General features: G+C 50.2%; 1 protein-coding gene and 1 long non-coding RNA gene across 6 annotated transcripts in view; one reads left to right on the top strand and one right to left on the bottom strand.

The window, feature by feature from the left end:
• DGKG (diacylglycerol kinase gamma) overlaps positions 1-20,041 on the top strand; it is a 193,108-nt gene that overhangs the window by 81,336 nt on the left and 91,731 nt on the right. For 2 of the 5 annotated variants that reach the window (XM_039488561.1, XM_039488560.1), the window contains 5 exons: positions 7,139-7,159; positions 9,331-9,496; positions 11,223-11,285; positions 13,109-13,366; positions 14,469-14,639. In XM_039488561.1, coding sequence (XP_039344495.1) covers positions 7,139-7,159; positions 9,331-9,496; positions 11,223-11,285; positions 13,109-13,366; positions 14,469-14,639 — 679 coding nt within the window. Of the gene's footprint in view, positions 1-7,138; positions 7,160-9,330; positions 9,497-11,222; positions 11,286-12,738; positions 12,797-13,108; positions 13,367-14,468; positions 14,640-20,041 lie in introns of those variants that run through there. The other 3 variants (XM_039488563.1, XM_039488562.1, XM_039488564.1) reach the window with 2 other exon arrangements.
• Positions 14,639-15,334, bottom strand: LOC120371987. Its single transcript, XR_005584680.1, has 3 exons — positions 15,311-15,334; positions 14,866-14,917; positions 14,639-14,777 (listed from the first exon to the last, which is right to left on the bottom strand). It is a non-coding gene; the product is annotated as an uncharacterized LOC120371987 (long non-coding RNA).

Below are 20,041 nucleotides of genomic sequence, written 5' to 3'. Positions count from 1 at the left end.
CCCTGGGGCAGCCTGTCTGCACCCCAAGTTCCTCATCCTCAGACCTGCCTCACCCCAAAGCCTGCACCCCAATCACCGAGCACGCTCCTGCACAGTGAACCCCTCATCCCCAGCCCCACCCCAGAACCCTCACCTGAGGGGAAAAACATGCAACTTAAATTTGGTGGTCAGTTTGGAGTATCATTGTATTTAGCAAAATATTTGATTATTTTACACCCTTCAAAGTATGTAACTGGTCGTATACAGGTGTTTTCTCTGAATACTGTCTGTGTGCCTCAGTTTCCCCAGTGCATTTCTTAAGGCTCTAGATGGTGGGATAAGGGTGTGTGATTGTTGTAAAGCCCTAGAGGGCCAATGTGATGCGGTCTGCATAGAGAATGGCCGACACCCTGTCTCCAGGCAACTGATGGCCTGGGCCACTCTCCTGCAAGGTGCCAACTGAAGGTGTTGGAGAACAAAGAGATCAGGTGGCCTCCTAATGCCTGGAAAAGAGACAAAGGCCAGAGAGGAGGGAGAGTCAATGCCCTGTGCGGACTTTTGGGAAGCGCATGGTGTAGAAGAGGATGCTGGGATGCTCTAGAACAGGGGTTGGCCGCAAGCTGATTTTTCATGGCGTGTGGTGCAGGCTGAGCTGCTCAGCCCGCCGCCGCTCTGGGGTTCCCTCTGCTGGCCCCTTACTAGCCAGGGTCCCCGCAGCTCCACTCACCTTGCTTCTAGTTGGAGTTTCAGCGCAGTGTATGGTCGTTTCCATATTCAAAAGAGTATTAATACCTGATATTCTTAGTTAAATAATTTATTACAGTGATATTATGCAATAAAAAGAAACTTAAACGCTTATGGCTTCCAATCCATTTTTACACTATTTAATAAAATATATATCATATTACAGGGCGGGGCGGGGGAGGGAAAGAGGGAGATTACACCCATTCTGGGCCCCACCAAAAATTATACAAACCTGCCACCTATGCCCACGTTGGCACCTTCAGGGAAAAGCTTAGTGGGTTTGCTCATTCCCGTAGCGTCTTCAGAGATGTCCTGGCAGACTTGCTTCTCCCACTCCTCTCAGTGGCCCCCACGTGGTCCAACTACTCTGGCTGTTTCAAATTAGAATGGCCCTTTGATGCTTGTGGCCTAGAGATGACAGGGACGGACTTTAGAGATGGAGACCTAGTGAGTCATCTAGTCTGCTCCTGAGAAAATACAGGATGTGTTCTACAGAACGCTCCCTAGTACTCAATTCAGCCCACTTTTAAAATGCTCAGGTGATGGGATTTCTGCTATTTCTCCTAGGAAGTTAGACACTGGCAAGTGTACAGTGGGAAAGAACCTTTCACTGGATGAATTATTCCTGGTTAGACCCACCTCAAATTCATTTCTTCTCCACTCCTGGTATTTTCACCCTTCCAGGGCCTACTAACCCCTCTCCCCTCAGCTATCACTTAGCTGTGTGATCCACTATGGATTCAGGTTTCAGAGTAGCAGCCGTGTTAGTCTGTACTTGTGGCACCTTAAGACTAACAAATTTATTTAAGCATGAGCTGTGAGCTAAAGCTCACTTCTTATGTAGAACATGAAACACACAGACAGGAGATAATCAATTGAGATGAGCTATCGTTAGCAGGAGGGAGAACTTAACATAGGAAATAGATTCAATTGGTGTAATGACCCAACCATTCCCAGTCTTTGTTTAAACCACAGTTAATTGTATCTAGTTTGCATATTAATTCAAGTTCAGCAGTCTCTCTTTGGAGTCTGTTTTGAAGTTTTTGCAAAATTGCCACCTTCAAGTCTGTCACTGAGTGGTTAGAAAGGTTGAAGTGTTCTCCCACTGGTTTTGAATGTTATGATTCCTGATGTCAGATTTGTGTCCATTTATTCTTTTGCTAGAGACTGTCCGGTTTGGCCAATGTACATGGCAGAGGGCATTGCTGGCACATGATGGCATATATCACGTTGGTAGATGTGCAGGTTGATGGTGTGGTGAGTATTTGCTTCAGGTTGGGAGGCTGTCTATAAGCAAGGACTGGCCTGTCTCCCAAGATCATGGCTAGTGGTGGTCCTGTAGCTCTTCTGGCTCTCAATCTGTTTTTCAGCAGGTGGGTATTGTAGGTTTAAGAATGCTTGATAGAGATCTTGTAGGTGTTTATCTCTGTCGGGATTGGAGCAAAATCTTAGAGCTTGGCTGTAGACAATGGTGTGGTGTGGGATGGAAGCTGGAGGCATGTAGTGTCTAGGAAATGGACCGCTTGTGTGGATTGGTCTAGGCTGAGGTTGATGGTGGGATGGAAATTGTTAAAATCCTTCTTTTCCATGAGTCCAGATGATGAAGATGTCATCAATGAGTTAAGGAAGCGTTGTTCTAAGTCAGCCATAAAGATGTTGGCATACTGAGGGCTACCCATAGCAGTGCCACTGACTTGAATGTCCCCAAATGTGAAATAGTTGTGGGTGAGGACAAAGTCACAAAGTTCAGCCACCAGGTTAGGTGATATTATCGGGGATACTGTTCCTGATGGTGCTTTAGTCCATCTTCGTGGAATGTTAGTGTAGGGGGGCTCCCATCCCATAGTGGCAGAATGGTGTTTTCTGGAAGATCACTGATGGATTGTAGTTTCCTCAGGAAGTCAGTGGTGTCTGCTGGGAGTGCTGGTGGCATAGGGCCTGTCCACATAGCCAGACAATCCTGTTGTTAAAGTACCAATACCTGAGATGATGGGCGTCCAGGATTTCCAGGTTTATGGATCTTGGGTAGCAAATAGAATACACCTGGTCGGGGTTCCAGGCATGTGTCTGTATAGATCTGTTCCTGTGCTTTCAGGGGAGTTTTTAGCCTCTTGTGCACCTCCTTTGTCAGCCTGTTTGATTATGATGTCAGAGTTGTTCTTGAGGCTGTTGATGGCATTGGTTATGGGGCAAGTGATGTTGTTTGAAGTCTAGTCTGTTCTCTGGAGAGTCCATGCAGAATCCTTTTTATTATAGCGGTGGTAGGAAGGATTCTGTGAGGTGTGTTGGTCAAAAACTGTATCATATTCGTGGATCTGGAAGATAGATTCTTCTGCTGGGCTAAGAGAATAGCTGGAAAGATTAACAATATTGTTGGGTGGCTATTGTTGTGGCTCCTTGTGCCATGTAGCAGTTTAGACAGTTTACCATGAGGAAGTTTGTGTAGAAGGTTGGTTTTCATCAGAATAGAGTTCAGTCTTAATCTTCCCTGTTTGCTGTATAGGATGTTGATCAGGTTGTGGCACAATCTGTCAGCATAGTCTGTGTGGTATGTAGATTGTAATGGATTTTACCTTTAGTCCTTTTGGTATGATGTCCATTTGCATTTGGAAAGGCAGCGCTCACTTCTTGGATGTATAGAATGGAACACATTTATACATACAGAGATTGAGATGAGCTATCGTTAGCAGGAGGAAAAGTGAGGAGAACTTAACACTTTGTTTAAACCACAGTTAATTGTATCTAGTTTGCATTGAAGTTTTTGTTGCAAAATTGCCACCTTCAAGTCTGTCACTGAGTGGTTAGAAAGGTTGATTCCTGATGTCAGATTGGCATGTACATGGCAGAGGGCATTGCTGGCACATGATGGCATTGATGGTGTGTCTGATGCAAGGACTGGCCTGTCTCCCAAGATCGATAGGTTGTAAATCTTTGATGATGCGCTGGAGAGGTTTTGCTGTAGGTAATGGCTAGTGGTGTTCTGTTATTTTCTTTTTAGGCCTGTCCTGTGGCTCTGTCAATCTGTTTTTCACTTCAGCAGGTGGGTATTGTAGGTTTAAGAATGCTTGATAGAGATCTTGTAGGTGTTTATCTCTGTCATCTTAGAGCTTGGCTGTAGACAATGGATCGTGTGGTGTGTCCGGATGGAAGCTGGAGGCATGTAAGTAAGTATAGCGGTCAGTGTATTTATGTGACCATCGTTTATTAGCACAGTAGTGTCGTTCTATTCAAGTGACACCATCACAGGACCTAATCACATCAGACACACAAATGGACACAAAAACCTTTCTAACCACTCAGTGACAGACTTGAAGGTGGCAATTTTGCAACAAAAAACTAGATACAATTAACTGTGGTATTGAATCTATTTCCTATGTTAAGTTCTCCTTAATTATCACTTCTTTTTTTCCTCCTGCTAACGATAGCTCATCTCAATTGATTAGACTCTGCCTGTTGGTATGCCACCTTTTCATGTTCTCTGTATGTATAAATATCTCCTGTCTGTGTGTTCCATTCTATACATCCGAAGAAGTCTCATGCTTAAATAAATTTGTTAGTCTTTAAGGTGCCACAAGTACTCCTGTTTTTTTTTTACTATGGATTCAGTTCTCGAATATTTCCACATAAATCAGTCCCTCCAGCACCCTAAGGACTTTGTTGCACTTCTCTGAACTCTATCAAATTTGTCAGTATCTGTCTGGTCCTGAGGTCTCCAGGACCACAGCATGCCAGATGAAGAGGCAACAGAGCTCCCTGAGAAGGTCCTTCACCTCTCTGCTCTGTGAATGGAGCCCATCACTGGCCTTTTATGCAGCTCCATCCAGTTGGAACTTCTATCTAATTTGCTGCCCACTATCACTGCCAGCACTTACTGCTGAACTTGCTCCTACTTTCTGCACATGGACGCTGGCCTCATTATTTCCCATGTGTTGTACTTTATTATTTTATGCTTTTCTTGCCAATATTTCTAGTTATTTCTCCGCCTCTCTGGTCTTCCCACTTCCAGGGGATAGATGAACATTAATTGAAACTGGACGGAGCATTGACCCTTTCAACACGCTTCTAGATCCCTCCCTCTCCTGCTTGATGCAGCTCATTGCTATGTGTCATTCATGACACTCAAAGCGGGTCCTCAGAGGGACCACAAGAATCCATATTATCATAGTGGGGGATAATCTCTGGAGAGGCAGAGCTAGTCAGTCAGCTGCTCCAAGGCAGGCCAGTTGCCCAACCTTGGTGTTTTCTGTTTGAGTTGAATTTTGTGTGAATTTTGCGTCCTTTCCCTATACTCCGGGGACGCTAAGGTCCTTGAATAAGGCCTTGTAGAAAACTGGCTAAGCAAACCACTTTGTTATTGGACCAGCTACCCCATTCCACCAGCTTCCCCTGCTTACTTGTAATTACCAGCTAACCTAGTCAGTCCACTGATTTTTCCAATAGATTCTTTGCATCTGCCAAAGTATTGGCGCCCACCTTAAACTATCTGCCACTTTCCTGCCCAAAAACCCAGCTCAGACCTTACCGATAAAAGTATGAACAATAGCACCGGGGAGACAAGGAACGAAGTAATTTGCACCCTGGGCTCTGGTGACTCACACTTTGTGCTCCCAGGTACAATGCCTCCAGAATCCCACTGGCATTGTTTCTGTGTGTGTTGCTGCAAAAGCTTGTTTGAGCAATAGAAGGTAACCGCATGTGCACTTCTGGGTGATAATAGCGTGCTGCTGGTGATGGAATAATACAGCCAAGGGACTTCATGCCCCCAAGCAGTACAATCGGTGACTTCCCGCAGAGGGCCAGATCTGCAGCTGGTGTGAACTGGTGTAGGTCTAGTGACTGCAGTGCAGATTTGTCAAGTGACATCAGATGAGGAGCCAGCTCTGAAGGTATATTTGCTGCCCTGGATAGATGTTTGCTCAGCGCCATTCAGCTGCTGTGGCGATGGGAGGTATAAATACCAAGATGAACATAAAGCTCCATTTGTCTTCACAATTTTAAGATCATTTTGTGACATTCTCATTAGCTGACCTGCAGTTCCATCAAGACAGACAAGAGCTCTGGGTGTGCCAACAGAGGCATAAGCCAATGAGAAATACATCCCCATATGCCAAGTCTGAAAGGCCAGGGTGAAAGGATGGCCACCTTTCAGTTGGGCAAACATGTCCTCTACCTTAGTACACCCCTTAAGGCAGGGGTTGTTGGTTTTCAACTTGGGGTCACAATATGGAAAAGTTCCAGGGCCACCACCACCCATCTAGCTATGAAGGAAAGAAAGGTGGTCTCGCCCCCATTGGCGGCCACAAGTTCCAAGCTGAGAACCCCTGGCTCAAGGCAAGCCTTGCTGTCCCCATGGTGGATCAAGAATGGTAGTGTCCAGCTCTGTGGTCATCTTTGCTTTCTGGACCCTTCTGGCTAGCTGGCAGATGTTTTCCCTTCCCCTCCCTCTCTCTTCCAAGCTGTTGTTATCCCAGCCCATCATTGCTTCGGCTTATCCACCTGCCGGCTGGCTGTTTTCTCATCTGTCCACTTCAGTGTCGTCTTCTGACTTCTTCTCCTCATGGCTCCCTGTTCCTCTCATTACCACCTCCTTCCCCTTCCGTGGCTTGGTCCTTCCTATCTGGCCTTCCTCCCTTAATTCTGTCTCTCCCCTTTTCCTTCTGACGTTCTGCCCCTGTCCTGCAATCACCACCTGCAATTACCCCTGGTGCTTGGGCTGTAGCCTCACTGCTGAGTGCTGGGCCTGGCACTCTCCTCCGCATCTGGGTATTGGGCAGGTCAATGCCTGGTCTGCCCAAAACTACTCAGAAGTTCTGTCAGAGTGAGGCGGCTGCCAAAGCATGACTGGGAGCTCCAGCCTGCTAGGCCAGTCCACACCACCGAGCTGGGGCAGTGCAGTGTAAAGCACAGGGTTGGGTTAGGGGTTTCTTGGGAACAGCAGCAGAACCCCCAACTGGTTATTTTTGTAGTTTAACTCTTTAAAGGCCTCTCTTTCCCACTTCCCCAGCATCACCAACCCCAAACATTCACAAAGCATGAGCCAGGTCCCCCAAAATCATGAGATTAGCTTAAGAGTCATGCAATTTTTAAAACAAACATTGGGTTCTTTTTATTTTCCTCCCAGCTTTCAAGCTTTTAGGGCAAACTTGGGTCACATTTTCAAGCTTTTCTCTGCAGTGGTGTGGACTGGAAACTTCCCTTGTTTATAAATGAAAGCTGAGATTCTCCTGCAGTCTCTTGACTCCGGCAGGTGGGGCTGTCAGAAAAGCACCACATAGCCTGAGACTTGCAAAGTAAGGTGGCAACGCCGTTCCCTGCACAGTGTGTCTCTGGGCGTGTGCTAGCACAGCCAGGGCTCCTGCCCTCCTGCCGCTCACTAAACTCTCCTCTCTGTTTTCTCTGCTCTCATCTGCTGCAGAAGCAAGATACCCTGAACCAAGTAAGAGGCCTGCCTTCTTCTCCCCACTTGAGTTGTGGTGGGTGGCTGTGGTTAGGTTATTAGCTTCGGCTCTGCATGCTGGCTTTCGCACGCTCAGCTAGGAGTCCCAACAGGGAAGCCATCACCCAGCCATGCACCTGTGGCCAGGGTAAGCAAAGACCAGTCAGCACCAGGAGAAAAGGTACAGAGCCCAGGGAGAGCCACTTTTGTTAGGGCCCCACAAGACAGTAAGCAAATGGCAATGTCCCGGCTGCTGGGTAGCCAGTCTTCCCCCTAGCGATGGGAGGTGGCGAGGGCTGCACTTGGCAGGTGTCTTTCCCACTGCCAGAAAATCTCTGCAATGATGACAGACAGCTGCAGCCTTTCCCAGATCCAAGGAGTTTGGTATTTCGCTGCCAAGCCAGAGATGGGTCTGGGTACCCCTCCACACCACCTAGCGTGGGTACAGTCCCATCTTGATGGGCCAGGGAACCCCTCCATATCGCTCTGTGCATAGTGTTCTGCAGACCCAACCTTAGCCCATGTGCCACAGGTGATACCGTACAGAAATCACTGAATATTGAACAAGCCCTTTAACTTTCCAAAACTATCCATGGAAACGGCTGTGATTGCATGTCACTGCGGCAGGAGTTATTGGCTACGCCGCCCAAGTGAACAGAGATGTTCGGACCTCGATGCCACAGGCACATTGCCATGAAATGTTAGGTTGAAGGCCTGTGTGGGTAATTAATGCCTGTGCGGTTAAATTCAGAAAGCTCAGTTCGAACAGTGTCGGGACTGAGATGTGCCGTGCACGGAGGCAGGAGACTGGAGGGTTTGATTGTTGAGGAAAGATTTGAAAAGCTAAGTGGCATGGCCTGGGGTGTGATCACCGCATGTAGATTGAGCTAGCTTGGGTGCTGAGACCCCACACTCTAAACAGCCTATGCTGTGGTGCAGTCACTGCTCTCGGTACACGAGCTCGCTAAATCAAAGCTCTCTGCCCTCTCCCCGCATGCTGCACTTAGACCCCATGTCTGCCATGTAGACATGCTGGATGGGGCCCACCACACCTCTCCCCATGTAGCCTCTCCAAGGGCTCTCCCTCGGGGCTGAGAACAGAGGGGAGAAACATCAGCTCCTGCAGAGCCCTGTTCAGATCAGTGCTGTGTGCAATGGCAGCGCAGGAGAATGGTACCACGACAGGCAGAGACTGCATGGAAAAGAGCAGGGCATGGCTCCCTTTGGCATCCCCATCCGGGCACATCAGCTCTCCACTGGCACCGCCAGCGTGGGTACCAGTCAGATCCAGCCATGCTGGGGACAGGTGGTGGGCTCCTGTCCACCAGGAGCTGAGGGGAAGGGGGCAGTTACCATTCACTGGTGTCAGCGTCCAGCCCCAAGAGGGCTTGTGAGAAGAGGGAGGCTGGCAGCTTCCCAACACCTGCTCACCCTTCTCCAGTGCAGCCAACGAAGGGGAAATCTCCTGGGCTCAGCGACCTGCTTCCTGCTATGGCCAAAGAGCTACACAACACCTCCTCTCTGGGCCGGTAGAGAGTGGAGATCATCTCCCTGTGCCCCAGCACGGAAAGGGCAGCCGGGGATACATCTGCATGGCCAGGAGGAGAGAGCTCGGGCAGAGTCGCACTAGCTGGGAGGGAAGGGAAAGGTGGCATGAAGACATTTCCCCTTTCCAGTCCCTGAAGTGCAGCCCAGCAAAGCGGCTCCTGGCTGGCTGGCATGTGAGCGGTCATGCCCATGGAGGGCCTGGCCTCAGCGCTTTCAGGGCAGGAAGCTGGGTGTGGAGGAGTTAAAGCAGTCACACCCAATGGCAGGGGTTAAACTCTGGCAGGGGTTGGGGGAAGTACCTCCCACAAACCAAGCTCCATCCACGAGACCCCGCTCACAGTCCTGTAGATTTTCAAAATGGGATTGTGCATGTTCCAGCAGGCTCATGGGGTGTGGCTTCCCCAAGGGCTCTCCAAGCAGCTCCCAGTTTCATACCCCCCTGGTGTAGACACTGGCAATGTTTGGAAAACCCTTTTCCCCTTTCCCATAGGCATCTCAGAAAGAGTCCTGCCTGGAGCATACTGTGGGAAGCTAACTGCCCTGTGGAAACCATGGTTTGGAGCAGAGCGGCTCTGTGGGTGGGCAGGGTATTTCTAACAGCATCCTTTGTTTCCCCTCCGTAGCCCATTGACTACGAGGGGTTTCGGCTCTTCATGAAGACGTACCTGGAGGTGGATATTCCTGAGGAGCTCTGCCAGCACCTCTTCATGTCCTTCAAACGCAAGATCTGCCAGTGTTCCCCAGAGTCTCGGCAACAAGGTTCCAGCATCTCGCAGCTCAACATCCTGGGTAAGCAACATCTGTCCTGCTCCTACTCTCCTGTCTGCTCTGCACACTGGCAGCTGATGCGGAGCACGGGCAACTCGTGACTTTGTGTTAGGTTAGAAATGGAAGTCAATATCCTTTACCAGGTGGCATCCTGTAGATCATCTACTCTGAGCTCATGTTCTCTCTAGCCTTAGACTCTAGGGATCTTGTGTATTGGAGGTGCCAGGGTGTCTGTTCTTCATAGCAACATTCTCCAGTTCTTTTTGACCCCTCTTTAGTACTTCAGTAACACACTCAAACAGCTGCCCTTACGCGGCCATGCACAGCACAGGCTGCTGGGAAGAGGTTTGCTCCCAGTGGCTGGAAGGGACCCACAAGTTGCTTAGGTCTTCAGTTTGCCTGGCTGTAAATAGTCAGAATCTGCTGAAGTAGAGCCAGTTCCAGTGATATCCTGTCCCGCGAACAGAACTGTGCAGCTGGCACTCCTATGGTCTGGGCAGCCTCCGTGTGTGTCTGTACTGAGCACACAACCAGCCTGCCGCAGACTCCTGCCAACCATGAGGTTCCGCAATGCTGTAATATCTAAGCAGCTTCCACGTACAGTGGAGGGGCAAAGCAAGAGCTTTGGTGAGCATCATGGAGTCTTTGGTTCTCCTCCCTTTTCAGGGTCTGGAAAGCTCTTTCCCTTGGGTCTGGCTGGGTGTGCTGATGTTGTGAGTGTCGGACTGTTGACAGTGGAAAGGCTTCCTCAGAGAGGAGAGTTTTGCATTGTTTCCTAAAGTTCCTCAGACTCTGGCCTGGCCTCCCCTCCTCTGGGAGATTGTTCTGTAGCCAGGTCCCTGTGGCAAAGAATGCTTTATCCCTAGCTCTCGTGTACTTCTTCCTGAGCTTTGGGACGACATTGTCCCAGAAGAGTGCAGCTGTGGTGGTGGTCTGTACGTGAAAACATGGTCTCTGCTGTAGCTGGCACCTGAACTAGGATGAGGACCAGGCAGTGGGAGCAAAGTGGAGGGACTGGAGCACAGGATTTAAGTGCTCACAGTGGCCTCCATCATGGGGAGGCCAGGCCAAGGCATATCAGCTGGAGCTGCAGCATTGTTTCCCCATTCAGCCTCAGAGACATGGACAGTGACTGCAGACCCATATGCCCCAGCACCCAGCACTCATCCCACAAATTAGGATAGTGTGGCCCTCTCAGGACTGGGGTGGGTGGGTGCAGCATGTGCCATTGTGCAGCTCAAGGCAGTGACTGTGGGTTCCAGTAGGTGCCGTGTATCCACACCCACCCAGTGGGATTCGATAGTGCAATGTAATATTCACAAGGGGGCAGCACCTTGCTCCCAGATGTGGGTCTTGCACCCTAGGGCTCTGGAGGAGATAGGGAGGCAGAGAGAATGCAGCATGTTCCTATCACAGCTCCTCAGATGGGAACATCTGACTCCCAGTGCCAAATTATAGGCTAATTCTATGTCTGTAAAGTTAATTCTTACTGTAATTAATAGAGAATCCTCCGCCAAATGCCAGTGTGCATATGTGGCTCTGAAGGAATCCACAGATCCATGACGAGGTGGCCATGCCCAACCACTGAACTTTGGTAGAAGTACTTGTCACTAAATGCTTTGCTTCCTTGACTTTTTTCCCAGGAAGGGGAGGTTGGAGTGGGGACTACCGCACTATTTCTCACAGAGCTCAAATGACTGCAGATACATTCAGTGTATTTATTCTTTTGCTTCTCTTACGTGCTCAGAGCCAAAATCTCTTGATGCGGGCATCTCCATCCAGACTGAAGTGGCCTGCGCCCCCGTCACAGGTACCCACATGTGTTTGTGACTCATGGCATGACATATGGAATCTCAGCCCAACCTAAAACGGGAGGGAAAGCAATCAACTGACAGACACAAACCAACAAGCTTCCACCCAGCCCGAGTTCCAGCTTTGTCTCCCTTGTTTGCCAAGGACAGACACCCTCCTCCCCCCCACCCCCGCCGACTCCCCTTACCCCCACAGTGGCTGGTCTGGAAGTGTTGGCATGCAGGGCTTTGTATGTCTGGTGTTACAGTGCAGAGGAATGTATTACTCAAGTCAGCTGAGTGCAGAAGAAGAAGATGAGCATTATTCTTTAACCCTGCCAGGTCCTTTCCCAATTGCAGTCAGTACAACAAGGAGTGCTGATCTGTTTCAAGTGCACTCTAGGCAGCTGCAGGTCTGGAATGAATTGTCAACTCTCATATGCAGGGAGCTCCATAGAGATGGAGGCCTGGAGCACCAAGAAACACCTGCAGGTGGGGCCCAGAGGTCTAAGGAATCTTCTGACCTGTGCTGGGACTAATGTGAAAAGCTGGTTTACAAAGGAGATGGAATTGCATCACCCCACTGACTCCTTCTGGCCAACTAATAGCACATCAGAAAGAACCCGGCTCAAAGGCCGGAGAAAGCAGCAGCAGTGTAGACCCTCTTGTGTGTGGAATCAGAGCCCAGTTGGCAAGGCCAGGCTGAATATCCCCCAGACAGTGATTCCCAGGTGTTGATCTCCCTCTCTAGGTTCCAGCTAGCTAGGGACATGAGAATCTGTCTGTAGGTTAAAGTGTCCTCTAGAGTGTAATGGAGAATTATATCCCTGGCGTTGGTTATAGGGGACTATGGGGTAGCGTGGGGGATGGCGTTCTCTGTTATTTAGCCCCCTGGATTTTCCTGTTACAGTCTGTAGGACTTTTCCATGGTGGCCTTTCATCGCCGGCCTAGCTGCTCCTCATGTTCTCTGTGCACAGCTCCCAGTCCCATAGTGCATATTCTGTGCTCCCCCAGCAGCACAGAGCCCCATGGGACTTGCCCCTTTCCCTCCCCAAAGATCCCTCAGATAAGTGGAGAGAGGGAGAACGGAGACACCTCAGCAGACCAGCCTTGAAAACCCAGGCTGGGAAACGGGTGGATCAGCCAGTGTCCCGGAAGCGTGTGGTGGGCAGCTGCTCAGAGCTGCTCTGTGCGCATCTCTGCTCTGGCTCCTGGAGGCAGGGGTATGTGTGAGAGGGGCAGCGCAGAGAGCCAGGAACGTGCTCTGGAGAGAGGAGCCTGCCCTTGGTGGCCAGAAAGGGAACAGCCAACTGAGGGATGTGAGGCAGCCCACATGGGTAGGAGCCCCAGGTGAAGGCCAGAGCAGCAGGAGGTGATGGGGAGGGGAGATTCCCAGAGGTTGTTTTTCAGATCACCCAGGGAGATCCCATGGAACCTCTAGAATTGTCTGTCCCTCGGCCAAATGGGATGACCCCTGGGGAGGGGGCAGAGCCCCAGATCCCTCACAAATGGAGGGAGTGAAGAGTCCAGGTGCTGCTGCCCTCAGGAGATCCCATTCCTAGGGGATGGACCACAAGTCCTGTTTGTTATTTCACACTGGCCTGGGGACTGGCTAATGACTTCAGAGGGCAGGGCAAGCATGTGTGCTACACAGCCCAGGTGTGTTGCCCCAGGAGCGGCTTCCCCAGATGGGTTCTCCAAACCTGGCGCTGTCCAAGCCCCAGCAGGACTCTGGGCCCGTGTGCTGGGGCCTGCTCCTTTGGTTCAGCCATCTTTAGGGATGGTCGGGTGGGTTTGGGTCATTGATGTCACACTCTTCACGTTCCTGTGTCTGCCTTTCAGGGATCAATGGGAAAACTCTCTTAAGTGCCCTGGGAAGACACACTTCTGACTCCAGGAGCTCCCCCTCTAGCCTCACAGACCAGCAGTCCGCTTCTCTGATCCCTGCGCCTCTAGCCAACACCAGTGCCCTCGGGAACGCCTCTCCCAACTGGTCCAGGTCCTCCTCTCAGAAATCCACCGCCGGCACCCACTCTGCTCACAACTCATCAGGCTCCTCAAAGATCTCCGCCGGGGCTGTGCTCAGCCCTCAGTCCCCAGGTGAGCTTTGCCACAGGCCTCTGGCTCATCCCACAGGCTCCTTGGCTTTGCCTGGCCTCTCACAGGGAGAAGCCAACAAAAGCCAGAGCTTGGGGTTTTGTTTTCTGCCTAGAGAGGAAATGCAGATAAATGGGATCAATCTGGCCGCAAAGCCAGCTTGGTGCTTCCAGCAGAGCTCAGGGTCTGTACCAGTTCTCTTGGCCGCTGGGAGAAATGGGGACATTGACTCTGGGACTCTTAATTTGTGGGAGAGTGTCTCAGAATCAAACCATTGCACGGGGCGCGACGGATGTTTGGAAGCTGGGTTCTGTGAGGCAATAGATTTCTCCTGGGGATGTTCTCTGGGTGGGGATTTGATCCTCTGAATGCTGAGCCAAACGAGTTACGGATGATGCGCAGTCTGTCCGATCCCAGCAGGAGCAGTTCTATAGCAGTGGGGGCCAGAGCATCTTAGCACCTTTGCTTGTGACTTGAGCCATAAGTCTCCAAGCCCACAGAGACGCCGTCCGTCAATGTCTTAATTACATAGCAGCAGTGGTCCCAGAGGCTGACGGGGTAGTAAAGTGACTCATCTCTGTCCCGAGTTCCACAAGCAAAAGGAGGGCAGGAAATATCTCCAGCTCCAACCATCTGTGCAGGGCCAGGCCCTGCTGGGCTCCGTGTTGAGAGTGTCCAGTCCGAGCCTTGGCAAGCCAACAAGCTGCCTCTCCCTTTTATTTTAATTTCCTTCATTAACTCCAGTGCGTGGTGCAGAGAAGAGCATGTGGTTCAGGGACCAGCATGTCCTAAACAGCCCAGCCCTTGGCCTCTGCCTAGCCTGCCAGAAGGTCGGTCTTTCATCCATGGGTCATCGATCCTCTAGTGGCTGATAGTCATGCCAGCCGACAGCTGTCTGGTGGTCTCTGAAATTAATTGGTGTCATGGAAGCACAAAAATACCACAAGACGGGATGTTCTTACACATTCTGTTTGCATTCTCTCAGTCCTACCATGGAACTGAGCACAAAACGCCTTGGCAAGGGGTCAGGTCACATGGGAAAGACCAGGAAGGGTGGAGCTGGCATTTTTGGGGTGGCCTTGAATTTTCTCCTCTCCTCCCACAGGCTCACGAAGCCTGGAGAAGAGGTTACCGTTCAGCCTGCGCAAGACCCACAACTCCCTGAAAACGGCCAATCCGCACCCGCCGGCCCTTGTGTCTCAGGTAGCCTACCTGAAGGACATCGTTTGCTACCTGTCGCTGCTGGAAAGGGGCCGGGCTGAGGACAAGCTGGAGTGTAAGTGCTGGTGGACACAGAGAGAGAACATGTGAGCCGAAAGTACCAGGGACATGGCTCCAGGAGACTTGTTTAAAGGTGGGGCTGGGTGGGTAGAGCTGGGAGGACTGGTTCAGAAAGGCTGTTCTGTATGGGTCACTGGGAGAAGGGAGAAAAGACTGTGAGAGCGAGGAAAGTCTTGTGTTCCCAGCTGGCCCACCCACTCCATGTGACCCTAGCAACGTACCTGACTTCGCTATAACCTGGGCTAAGGCAAAATGCATCTGAGATGAGCTTTTCTGGAGCAATAGCAATATTTAAAAGAGAAAACAGCGGAAACGTCAGTGTTTGCCATAGTTCCCCTGTCACTCGTACGTCTATTTCTGTCAGTGGTGCATGCAGTGTAGTTGTAGCCATGTCAGTTCCAGGATATTAGAGAGACATGGTGGGGAAGGTCATATCTGTGATTGGGCCAACATCTGCTGGTGAGAGAAACAAGCTTGCCAGCTTACAGAGAGGACTCCTGTCCCCTGTGAAGTACTGTATTGGGATGGACTTATTAGAGTGGTTGCACACTACTGCCCTCTACTGCATGGAATCAGGATTGCATTACTGTCACAGGCTAACAGCTAAATCAGGCTTTGTCTACGTGGGAAAATTTTACCAGTTATACTAGTATAGTTATTACCCACCATGTAGACACTCCTTGTAACGGGTTGGACTCACCCCCGCAGCGCCTCCTGCTGGTTGCTCTCCGTATTTAGCTCAGTCCAGCCCTGGAGCACCCTCTGCAGGCCGGTGATCCACCTGTTCGTAGGCCCCCATGTCCCTCCTTGGACCCGGTGCCCTTCTCTCTGGGGTGCTGCCCCCTGGCAGTAACCCCCTTCTCTCAGGGTCTCCTTTTCTGTCTCAGGGAACCCCCACCCTCTATCCCTACCTTGCCTCAGTATTGGCTACTGCCAGTCATTGTCTAGCCCCACACTCTGGGGCAGACTGCAGTATCAGCCTACTCATCACAGGCAAAGTTGGGTTTGGACCTGCTGCCTTGGCCTACCCCTAGGTTGCCTCCTGCAATCCCCTGTACCTATTGGCCCACTGCTAGGCCGCAGCCTGGGGCTTTCTAGGCTGGAGCTCCCCGGCTCCTCAGCCTTCCCCAGCCCTGCTGCACTCAGGTATCTAGTCTCAAGCTCCTAAGCAGCCAGGCCCATCTCTCTCTATAGCTAGAGAGAGAGTGTCTGGGCTCCTGGCTTCCCTGCCTTTTTATAGGGGCCAGCTGTGGCTCAGTTTGGGGCGTGGCCCCAGCTGCAGCCACTTCCCCAATCAGCCTAGCCTGAAGGCTGTCTTCTCAAGCCCTGCCAGGCCACTTTTTAAACCCCTTCTCAGCAGGAGCAGGGTCCACCCTGCTACACTCCTATTCTAGTAGAAATGTGGCTTCATTTGGTTTAGCTTAAGCCTCCTTCCCAAGAGACACAAGCTAAACTAAGCTAGACTAAAGCCCCTCTTACACCAATATGAGCATATCCACATAGGCAATTATAACTAGATCGGTTTAAATTTGTGATGGTAAACCTGTCCCATGCAGACAAGGCCTTGGTTTCCCTCAAGTGGAGGGGGTCTGTGTTGTTTAGAGCTGGAAAATCTGAGTTGCTGTGTTGTCCCAAGAGGCCCTGGTGTGTGGGGCAGTGATAAGGATGACAGTCGAGGTGATCTTAGATGTATGACTCCATTGGAGGAGGGATAGCTCAGTGGTTTGAGCATTAGCCTTCTAAACTGAGAGTTGTGAGTTCAATCCTTGAGGGGGCTATTTAGGGATCAGGGGCAAAAATCTGTCTGGGGATTGGTCCTGCCTTGAGCAGGGGGTTGCACTAGATGATCTCCTGAGGTCCCTTCCAACCCTTATATCCTATGAAAGGAAAACTCCAGATTATGACAGTGAAAAGCAAGTGGCTTTGCTGATCTCAGTGGAGTGCTTCAGTCCAGAATACTCTCTCATTTTCATTTTTTTAAAAGCAGTTTGGATTTGAACTTGCATCTTACTCATTGCCACCTGTTGTCCAGGAGCTGCAGATGAAGAGCCAAGGCCCTATGATATTCCCTGATTAATGGTGTGTCTGATTTCTGTCCCCCTTTGCCTCCCAGCTCTTTCAGACCAGTATTGTAACCACCCCACCTCCTCCAGAGCATCACTGCTCCCATGCCTCACCTCTCCACCAGAGTGGGTGAAATATTTCCCATGTTGATGAAATTTAAAAAAGCAGCAAACTCCCCCACCCGCACCCCTGTTCTTCATCCTGCTGCACTGAGCCCTCAAAGACACCTCTCTTCTGGGGAAACAGTCTGACCTGGAACCTCCGTTCTGAAGAGGCAGTGAAGGGAGACAGAGATAAGAGGTGCACCATTCTCCAAAAGACAGCACAGGTTCTCTGTAGAGCCCTGCAAATCTGCAGATATCTGCTTCATATTCGCGGATGCAGACATCCGTGGACCATGTTTGCAGATCGCGGATCAGATGTGGATATACATTTTTTATCTGCACAGGCTCTAGTTTTCTGGCTCCTTTTAAATCTTGGGCTCTGCCTGGCAATGAAAGAAAGAAATGCCAGATTAGCTAGACATGTCCATGTTTCCCCAGTTTGTTTTTTAGCAGCTGGGACTTCGCCAATGGCAGTGCTAAATGGAGCTGGTTGGAACTTTTCCTTCAGAAAAATTTTGTGATGGAAAATACAGTTTCAGTCCAATCGAAACTATTTCAGTTTGTTGAACTGACCTGAAATGAAATATTTTGGGTCAGTTCAGCATTAACTATGGTGGCTCAATGCTTTGTAGGAGTTGTAGTTCATGGCTGGGCTCCTTCACTGGACTACATCTCCCATGATGCACTGTAATCTCTCATCTGACTGAGCTGTGTGGTGCATGATGAAAGTCCCATGCCTACAGGTGCATCATGGGAGATGTACTCCAACCAGGGAGTCCAGCCCATAAGGGAGAATGGGAACAAGAGGCACCTGAACTACAATTCCCATAAGGCACCATGGCAGCGTGGGCAGACATAGTTTGATACCAAACTGACTTGAAATGATGCCAGTTCCAAATTTTGGAATTTTTTCTGGAACTTACACTCTGCATTGCGGCTCTCGGGTCCTCAACCCCATTGGGCCCAACAGCCAAAGCGCCTTAAATGTTCACCTTTGAGTCATGGTACACCAGGCACCAATGGCCTAGCTAGGAGTGGAAATTTGGTGGGCCCCAACTTTCGAGTGTGTGGACAAGGACAGACAGTGCTAGCTCAGCTTCTCCCCCGACACCACGCCTGCGCCCTAGCCCTGGTGTCCCCACCCAGGGCTGCACCTGCTGAGCTGGGCACGTGCATGAGATGGCTCCGAAAATGGCAAGGCAGAGCTGCCGGAGCGTAGCTTTCTGAAGGGCGGGCGCATAGCTCCATCCTGGATTTCAGATGCCCAAGTGATGCCTCCACAGTGTGGCAGCACTACAGCCCTGCTCAGATTTGGATGGGCCTGGATGGTAAGTGGGTGGACCATGCCCCACCCAGACCCACCCATGTCTACGCCCCTGCCTGGCACATTGACAGGTGCTGAATAAGAGGAAGGATTGGGGCAGGGCAGTGATCACAATGGTCTCTCTCAGACACTCTTGCTGAAGCTGTTCCCTTTGTATAAAATACTTGAGTAGTCGTTGGGCCAGAAAGGGGGTCAGAGTGGGTAGGGCACTGCCTGGGCTGAGGGGATTGGCACCTGGCCCTCCCACATCCCAGGTGACTGGCCTACCACAGAACTAAAGATTACAAGGAACTAAACCAAGGTTTGTAACCTGTCCTTTTTAGTGAAAACAATAGTAAAGAATAAAATTGTCAGACACACAAAAAAAAATAACTCTTGAGCAATAGTCAACATGGTTTGTAAAAGGGAAAATCGTGTCTTACTAATCTATTAGAGTTCTGAAGAGGTCAACCAACATGTGGACATAAATTAATCATGGGATGGATAAAAAGAAGGTCCTTTCATGGATTGAGAGGTGGTTAAAGGACAGACAACAAAGTAGGAATTAAATGTAAATTCTCAGAATGGAGAGGGGTAACTAGAGGACAATCAATATTCAATTTATTCATAAATGATCTGGAAAGTAAACAGTGAGGTGGGTGCAAGTTTGCATGACACACTACTACTCACTCAAGATTAATTAAGACAGCAGATGAAGAAGAGAAAAAAAAGATCTCAAAAAAAAGTGATTGGGCAACAAAATGGCAAAAATGAAATAATGTGGATAAATGTAAAGTAATGCACATTGGAAATCAAAAAAACAGGATGTAGGAATCATTAAAAGGGGATAGAGAATAAGACTGAGAATATATTACATGATAGAGGTATATAAAATCATGAGTGATGTTGAGAAAGTGGATAAGGAAAAGTTATTTACTTATATAAGGGAGGCAAGGGGGCTTCCTCCTCCTCTGGCTGTTTTGTGAATGGTGCCCAAGTCCCCTTGCATTGGTGCTAGAACTAGGGGTGTGGCCGCATCCCTGGCTTGAAGTGGTTTCCATGCAGGGTTTACAGTTTGGTTCAACGGCTTTCAGCACCCCAACGATATACAGCCCCCCGTCCCCTTGTGAATCGAGCCTGGGGAAGAAATTGACTGAAACTATTCTGTAAATTTTTGTCAAAATCATGAATGCTTTTGGGCCGATTGAAGCTGCATTTTTAAGCTGTTTGTCTGAAAAGCGTCAGCTCGCTGGGAGCTCTCTGGGGCAAGGAGGGTTCTGAGTTTCCTCGTCTGTCCAGTGACTCGCCCAGTGCAGCTCTGGTCCCTGGGCACTGCCACAGTATCTGTCACAGCCGTGGGAAAGCCAAACCTCTGGGAGCTCTTTGTTAAACAACATTCCTCTTTAAGTCCATATACGGTGGCCTCTCCCCCGGCCTGTATCGTCAATCCAAGTGCTGCTAACCTGCGACACCCAAAGCTGCTGCCTACGGTAGAGAGAAAGGCTCCTGAAAGGGGTCAGGCTGTGCTTTCTCAAACATGTTAACTGGGTTGTGCTGAATGCTAATGGGGACGAACCCTTGGCTGCTATGTCCCCCACTATTCCTGGGCACCTGATGCTGAGGAAGGCTGTGTGGGGAGCGTGGGCAGCGCCTGTGTGTGCTCTCTCCTGCCCAGAGGAGCTGGGGTTAGGTCATCCGCTCTGCTGTATGAAACGCAGCAGTGCTGCCAGGCTGCACACTCATTAGTTGCTGTGTTTCCCATTGCATCCCCTCCCCCCAGGCAGGGAATCCCCACATGCTGCTTCTCACTTCCCAGCAGCCCCTGTATCTTCACCCCTAATGCTGGCTTCCCTCCCTTCTGCACCTGTCCTTCCCATTCTCTTCAGGGCTGCCCCTAGCCCAGCCCTGCATAAGCCCCGGAATGTC

The sequence above is a fragment of the Mauremys reevesii genome, linkage group 9, assembly GCF_016161935.1.
Source record: "Mauremys reevesii isolate NIE-2019 linkage group 9, ASM1616193v1, whole genome shotgun sequence".
NCBI classification, from domain to species: Eukaryota; Metazoa; Chordata; order Testudines; family Geoemydidae; genus Mauremys; species Mauremys reevesii.
This window is presented reverse-complemented; position numbering and strand designations above follow the sequence as displayed.